The 8,418-nt window shown below is 34.7% G+C and overlaps 1 protein-coding gene across 1 annotated transcript; it reads left to right on the top strand.

Annotated features, from left to right (window-relative positions):
- Nucleotides 1-2,335: 2,335 nt before the first annotated feature.
- On the top strand, nt 2,336-7,112 carry LOC107474876 (RHOMBOID-like protein 1). Its single transcript, XM_016094523.3, has 6 exons — nt 2,336-2,871; nt 3,301-3,464; nt 4,024-4,187; nt 4,296-4,555; nt 5,971-6,097; nt 6,740-7,112. Exons 1-6 carry the CDS (start codon nt 2,522-2,524, stop codon nt 6,860-6,862), a joined length of 1,188 nt encoding a protein of 395 aa, XP_015950009.1. The 5' UTR covers nt 2,336-2,521; the 3' UTR covers nt 6,863-7,112.
- The last annotated feature ends 1,306 nt before the right edge of the window (nt 7,113-8,418 follow it).

Below are 8,418 nucleotides of genomic sequence, written 5' to 3'. Positions count from 1 at the left end.
ATTCTCACAGAATCATGAAACACAACACAGATGTACAAAGGAACTCTAAGGACATCTATGGCTTTTTCTTTTAATTTTGCACTCTCTGACTTTTTCCGCTCTATGGCTTTTTCATACAAACCTCACTGTTTGTCTTTTTTCATGAGACTCAAGACATGACAAAATTAAACAAAAAAATACTAAACAGAATACATTGAAGGAGAAGAAAATCTATAAGCTTAGGTAGCTCTGAGAATCCTGTGCCTTGCACTCTCACTGCTTACTTCTAACTCCTTGAATCAAACCGTGGCTTGTTCACTCTTTTTATAGAAGAGGGAAGCCTCCACAGTTTAAACCAAAATCAAGCTTAACTTCTTCTTCCTTCACATGCAACCGGTTCGGCCAGAGAGAGAGAAGAGATAACTCATGCAATAACCAACATGCAATTACCTCTAGTCCTTTCTTGATCATCACTCTTCATCAATCCGAGCTCTCCATTCTTGGCTTGCTCTCCAAGATGGATTTCTGGCCCTTGATGCTTCATGATGATGATGGCTTCATCTGCTTCAATCTCTGCCTCTTCCATCACTTTGCCACTCTAGCTACTTCCTGTGGTGGTTGAGCAGAATCAAAGACAAGCCATGCCTCTAAGAATCTCACCTTGCTGGCCGAATCTTCTTCTTCCTTTTTGAGCATGAAGAGCTCGAGATTACCTCATCAAATCTAACCATATTTGGTGAAAATCTCAGCCACTACATACTTTATGTTTTCTTTTTCCTAACGCCATCATCACAATGGCCTCTTCCTTGCAACTAGCTTCTCTGTGATTTTTACTGATAGCTTGCTTCATCCCTCCTTTCCTGCTAGACAAGACCGAAAGAGAGAGGAGAGAGAACAGAGAAAAACTTGCAATGTAATTAAAGAAGAAAATGAAAATGAGTTAGGTTTACATTACCCATGCCTAGCCTCTGCTTCCTTCTTCAAATTACTTGCTTCTACTATATTCTTCTCTGACAGTGAGGTGACCGTATGCAAAGAGAGAGAAAAGAGAGTAGAAAGAAGAAAAGCAATGGAAGTAATGTGTGATATAGATTATAATCAATTAAAATCAAATTCCCATGCTTTTGCCTTGTAACGTGCCCAACTCAATAAATGCCATCAAATCAGATTTTCTCTTTCCATATTCCAAGGCATTCATTAAATCCATTTAATTCAAAATTTGAATTCCAACCATGGAAGGAGTTGGTGTCCGTGGGAAGCATTCATCTTTTGCTTTCTCCTTATTTTCAATTTTGGACCTAACCCTTGTTTCTCTTGCAAGGATTTTAATTGGGCTTGCTTCTTAAATTTTTGGCCCAATTATCATTTTAATAAATCAACCACTTATATTAATATTTTGCATAAAGGCCGATTATTTTTGTCAATCAAATTGGACTTCATGCATTCTTTTGTGTCCATTGATGAAATCTGCATATAACAAAATTATTAATTAATAAGTGTGGATTAAAAATCAAATTAATAATTTTGTAATTAATTATTTTAATAATATTTGATCGTCATCAAATTAATTTGGAGTTTTCCAAACTCATCACTTTTCACTCCTCAGCTGCCTATTTCTCTCTTTTCAGAGCCTCCCTCTCATATGGTGCTTACTCCACTATTTTACCATTCAACTCTGCAGGTCTGAACAGAGTTTTGTCATTCTTGCTGAAGGAAAAAATAGCTTCCATTTTGTGTCTGGATCTAAATCGCTTCCCCTTGGATTGCTGAGGATTGCGGTGACTGTGTCAAGAACATCGTTCTTTGCGCTGCGAGTGAGAGGGGAGGAGACGCTGCAGATTTAGAACTGAAAAAAGAACAATGATATGTGGATGCATAGGAACAAGCTCAAAACTGCAATTTCTTGGTATAGTATGACATCAGTTTACAGCGCAATTAAAGTTGGATTCGTGCTAGAAATTGGCTATTTTTCACGTTCTTGTAAAACTAAATTATTGGGAGGATAGTAGTAGTAGGGAAAAGAAGACAACAACAGTGATAATTGTGGTGATAGTAATACTGACAGTTGTAATAAATGTAAATAAATATTGAAAAAAATTTAATGACAATAAAAAGTTAGGAATTATAATGAATTAGGTTAAGTTTACAAAGGTAGTTTAAGATTTTTGAATAATTTTTTAGAATTTAAATAATTTTATTCGTATAAAATTCATTAATGGATACAAATTTTATTATTTCCTGAGTAAGTTTATAAGCGTACAAAATTTGTATGGATAAAAATAATAGTATATTCCTAAAAATAATAAGACCATTGTTTCCCGAATTCTATAAATATTCTTTCTCAAACAAGTGTCCCACTCGCACAAGCAAAGTTGGTGAGCTAAACCCGAAATCATTTGTCTCTTCATCTTCAATTTCTTCTTCTACTTCTTCTTCTTCTTCTTACACAAAACACAATCTTCATTCAAATTCAATTCTCACACTAAAAAATCTCTGGCTGAAACACCACCAACAACTAACACTTTCTCTTTGCATTTGACTCATGGCTGAAGTGCCACCTTCACCACAAGAAGTCCACATAAGGGTCAACTCTAAGAGAACCAGCAGCAACAGCAACAACAATACGGTGCACCCAGTGGAGGTAGCACCACCTGCACCTGCACCTGCACCAGCACCAGCACCAGCTGGATCATTCATTGAGGTGAAGCATTACAAGAAGTGGTTCCCATGGTTGATACCTTTGTTCGTTGTTGCAAACACCGTTGTGTTCGTTATCACCATGTATGTCAACAACTGCCCCAAGAATTCTGCTTCTTGCATTGCCACCTTCTTGGGCCGCTTCTCCTTTCAGCCTTTCAAAGAGAATCCCCTCTTGGGACCTTCATCATTGACGTGCGTTTTTCTTCTTTTTTTTTTTGTTTTTTTTTTAATTAATTGTTTTTGTTTAGCCTACTAGCTCATGATTTTTTTTTGTCTTCATTTCCCCCTTTGTTGGCATGAAATTTAGGTTATGTTTGATTGGGATAATGATAGGGTTGAGTGGAAATTTACATGGATGGGAGAATCTAAACTTATGAAAATTTTTGTGGATGAGATTCATGTGTAATTTTATATATCAAACTCTTTTATGAAAATTTTCACTGCTTATGAAAATTTTATATATCAGACTTAATTTATGCAATCAAACTGTTTTAAATTGCAATCTGCAATGACAATTGTGGCTGTAATATTGCTGTTATTGTTTTCTTTTGTTATTTTCTCTTAAATTGGGGATTATTGTTGCTGTGGTTGAGGAATTGGTGCTTGTTTATGATTTCTTAGGCTTCAGAAGATGGGGGCTCTTGATGTGGATAGAGTGGTTCATAGACACCAGGGTTGGCGCCTCATCACTTGTATGTGGCTTCATGGTGGTGTTTTCCATCTGTTGGCAAACATGTTGGGTATTCTAATCATTGGCATTCGGCTTGAGCAGGAATTTGGATTCGGTATGTTTAACATATTCAAAATTACTAAGACCTTGGATTTATTTGTTTGTTTCTCCGTTTTCTGTACCTTGCAATCATCAGGTTTTAAGACAAAAAACGTGGAGAGCCTTAATTGTTATAGAGTAGCATGTCTGAGTGATAAAAGTGAAAGATGTTGTTTTTTTCTGATGAGTTTTGCCTTCTCTTATTCTGATACTCTAGGTTTGTACTTCTTCATGGTTTTGAGTAGAGAAGTATATAGATAAGGCAAAAGACAGTACTAAGATTAGTTTTCAAAAGTTGTCAACAAATACAGCTTAAGACCAGCCTTAAGAGTAAGTCTTCACATGATAGACTCTGGGGCCTGGACTTAAAGTCACAAATTATAAGTATTAACATTCAAATATCTGATTTGAGGAATAATGTGAATACAGTACTGTTTCTCATCTGATAAATTGATCAAAATGGTACAAAATGCAGTTCCTTCGATTTCGGGTGTCCTCCAGGAACTTTGATTTCCTGATTTGATTTTTTATTATTTGTGCTATCTCTAAATTGTTAACCAATTCCTGTGTTACAGTGCTTGTTGGGTTGCTATTTGTCATTTCTGGATTCGGGGGGAGCTTGCTTTCTGCACTTTTCATTCAGTCAAACATCTCTGTTGGCGCTTCCGGTGCACTTTTTGGTTTGCTAGGAGGCATGCTTTCAGAACTCATTACTAACTGGTCTATATATGATAATAAGGTGCTTATTGAATGTATCAAATTTGAACTATGAGTATCTTAATCAAGGGGATAGATTTGTGCTCTTTAAAGCAAAATATTGACAATCATGGCATCCTGTCGTGTGCAGCTAGCAGCACTCTTCACCCTTGTTGTCATCATTGTCGTCAACCTAGCAGTGGGGATTCTCCCACATGTGGACAATTTTGCCCATATTGGCGGCTTTCTCACCGGATTTCTTCTCGGATTTGTGTTTTTGATACGCCCACAGTTCGGGTGGGTTAACCAAAGATATGCTCCGATACAATATTCTCCAGGACGAAGTAAGCCTAAATTCAAGAAGTATCAATGCATATTATGGGTCCTTTCACTGGTCATCATAATTGCTGGGTAAGCATCTGAAGTGTAACCTTTTTCTTAGATCAAGTTGCTCTAGCATAAGTATCTGAAAAGGAAATAGTTGAACAATATTTACCATATTTATATAGATAATGAGACCAGGGCTCAATTCAATTATCTGGGTTGGTTCATTTTTGTGAATGGTTTTGTTTTGGTTTCTACTGCACTAAAAGGAAATTAGGAAAAGACATTCATCATGGAGAATTGATGAACCTAGTTATTTTCTGTAGGCAGAATATAAAAAAGGATACAAAACCTTTCTAAATCTTAAATTCCGTTTATAGTTTATTGGGCATTAAAACTTTTATGATCTTACATTCTTCATTGCTTAGTAAACAGTTTTACAATTATTTATTTCTTACCAAAGTTTCTTTTCCGGCTATTAATAAGATATTTGTCTACATGTGTTAAAGAATAGCTAAATTGATTTAGTGTTGAATAAGAACAGCTACTGTGACAATTTGAGCCTCAGAGGGTCGAAGAGGACCCAATTTGATTGAGAGCGGCTTAAACATAAATGATTAACTTGGAAAGTTTTTCCTATTATTATCTATAAATGCTAGGTCATTGATTTCCAGCTAGAAAACTGTATATGGAAGTCAGCAAAACAGATAGTACCTTAAGGAGCATTAAAAATGATAGTTTGTCCTTTCTTTTCATCTTCCAAAGCTTATGGCATAGTTGGATATTGGTTAAAATTTTTAAAACCATGGTTTGAGATCAAAGCTACTGTATAGGAGCTTTTGTCCGAACCATCATTTAGAGGATTCCAACCCGGAAACAAAACATGCTATCAGGTCCTTGTTAATCTCAGTTATGAAAATTATATTGTAAAGTAATGCTTTCAGGAAGGTTTAGGAAGTATTTTAGTTGAGTCCCCCAACAAAATCTTGTTAGAAAAGGAGCAAACTTATGTACTAGTTGTTACTAGCTGTATTGTGTATAAAGGATGCATTGCTCATTTAGTTAATCAAGAGCGATCAAATCATTTAGTTGCTTAAATAATAATACTATACAAGAATTCAAAACTGAAGCTAACCATAGCAGAAATCCTCAGGTATTAGTGCTGTTCTCTGTTTGGTGCCTCTGCGGCAATCATTAACAATTGATTTTTAGTTACATCTCCTGAACCTATTCTTAAGTTGAATGAGGACTAACCAGGGAGAATCATAGCCAGGATCTGTTAAAAGAATTTTCTATTCTAACAAAACAAAGCTATCTAATGTTAGTACTAAACTTAAATCCATCCTTTACTAAAATATGCATGTATATGTGAAACCCGGTGTTTGTCACTACATTGCCACTTCTGTCTAGTCACTCATCTTAAATGCATCCATGCTTTTCTTTTCACCCAGTTCTCTAGTTCTGAATTTAATTCTGTTTATATTAAATTGTCTATGTGATAGACTTTCTGTTGGCCTGGTTGCACTTCTTCATGGTGTTGATGCAAATGATCACTGCTCCTGGTGCCATTATCTGTCTTGTGTCCCAACTTCAAAATGGAGCTGCAACACAAAGGCCGCATCTTGTTCGGTAATGAACTTTCCACAAAACTCAAAGGCATAATATCTCAATGACATTTATTATAAGACCTATTGACTTTATTCTTTTTCTTCCTTTTTTTAAAAAAAAATCAATATAAAAATACTCACTGTTTTATGAGTTGTTAATGCATCTTTAACTCCCTTGCATGTAAATAGATGAGTATATGAATAAAAATTGATTGAAGTGATTTGATGCAAAGTTAGGGATGAGATCAGTTATTTACAAGTGCGTGATACATATAATTATTAAATAATGAGTTAAGGTCAAAAGGATGATCTAATGATGATAGACTAGTTAACTAACAATGATTAACTTCATTTATTTGAATAATATCAGTAAAACCATAACGTTTTTTCACTTCCTGATTTGACATTGAAAAGCTTACAAAACTTTTCAAGGAATTGAGGCAATCTTAAACAACTTTATTGTATTATGAATTCTAAAGAATTCGTAGAACCATATGGTCATTACCCATTACCTAGACAAATATTTTCATTTCAAAGTACCTCTTATAATCAAAGATGGCTCTGCTCTTGATTTTAACCATTTAATATGTCATGATGCTGCTGTGATTATGTGTTTTGTGGTTTTGTCTTGGATATTGATGTTGTTGTAAAACCAAAATTGCAGACAACCCAGCTCGGCAACCAGCTGAACGTAACATGCTCAAGCAACGGTAAGTCCGGTGTATACTACATGCAAAATCCAACAGATTCCAAGATCCAACAATTGTGTACTCAGCTTTGTAGTTAGAGGTTTTGAGAAGAAATGGCTGATGGTAGGAGAAATATTCTTTCTTCAGATTAATGTTTCGGTTCTCATGAGATAACAATATTATTCACTCATCTTTTTGCCTTTCTTGATTTGTTTCTCTCTTTTTGTGTACATAATACTTGTTGATTTGCATTCTTTGCCCCACCTATTGTATTCTCAGGATCATTTGTATTATATATTGAATGGAAAAGAGAAAAAGGGATCCAAACTGTTTGATGTAGATCCAATATATTGTTTTTTGGTTCCTTTATTATGTGATGTTGACTGCTGAGTTCTAATGATTTTGAACTTCTAATAATCTCTTTGCACACCTGCATTTTCTAATACTTCTTTACCTTTGATGTCATTCGCTTGTTTATAAAAAAATGGTTTACTCTTAATTCAAAAGGTAATTAATATAGATAATTTAAATTTGGAACCTTACTATTGTCAAAGATGGGTTTTAAGCTTAGTTATCATGCTTGTGTTATGTTTAATGTCTCTAATGCTCTTCTACCTACTTATTACTCATTATGCTCTTATAGCCTCCATTAGGGATCTCCTCTTAAGATAATGGTTGGGCCTTTTCCAACTTATTAAGGTATTTAGAGAAGCTAATGGTTGTGTTGATTAGATTCACCAAGAGTGAACATGGCTTGCCATTAGGGTTGTCCTTTTATGATATAGTCAATCCAAAAAGCTAAGAAATGTTGAATCTTGAAGATGAAATTTTGATGAGAGAATGGTTGCAGAGAAGAAATTGGAGCTTAACACCTAATGAAAACATGAAAAGGTATCGTCAAATACTGCTGTTTGTACTAGTAATGAAATATGGTTGAAGATCTTGAATTCAAACAGAATGACATCCATTGAGGGGTGTGTGTGTCTTAAGACAATAGAGATTGATGGATATCAATGACTAAAAGAATGGGAGGTTGAATTTTAGTCTTTTTTTTTTTACTTTATTTGATTAATTTTGGAGTTGGATGAAACTTTCAGATTTTGGAGTGTTGCCTGCCTCAGGTGAAAGATAGGAGATTATTTTATTGTCTCTTGTCAAAGGAGTCGTCAAAATAGAGTTACGTGCAGGGTGTTTATTGTGAAGTTTAGTTGGATAGAATAATTAGGAGATAATTTTGTTTTGTCTCTTAAAATGCAGAATCAAAAACAGAAAAGAGAAAGAAAAGTGACAGAGAGATATATCTTAGTTCAGCTATTCAATGCAATGTAGCTTACATTTAGTCTCCATCACAATAATGACAAAATTTTACTATCTTTGAACAAGATTACAAACTTTAATTTTCTCTAGGATTCTATCCAATCCTATCTGGAACAAATTCAGTTTCTAACCCAAACCAGATTTGACTAGGAACTCACCTTAGCTTTCGACAGCAAAGTGTCCACCCAACTTGTAAGGAAATCTCCTCAAGATCATGACAACAAATAAAAAAAAAACTTACAAAGAATTTCTAAAATAAACATAGGTTTTTTCTCCAAGTCTAACTCTCTTGTCTTTTTCCACTCAATGGCTTTTTCTTACATACCTCACTATTATG

Source organism: Arachis duranensis, chromosome 2, assembly GCF_000817695.3.
Source record: "Arachis duranensis cultivar V14167 chromosome 2, aradu.V14167.gnm2.J7QH, whole genome shotgun sequence".
In the NCBI taxonomy this organism is placed as follows: Eukaryota; Viridiplantae; Streptophyta; class Magnoliopsida; order Fabales; family Fabaceae; genus Arachis; species Arachis duranensis.
The sequence above is the reverse complement of the archived record's forward strand: the minus strand, read 5'-3'. Positions and strand labels throughout refer to the sequence as shown.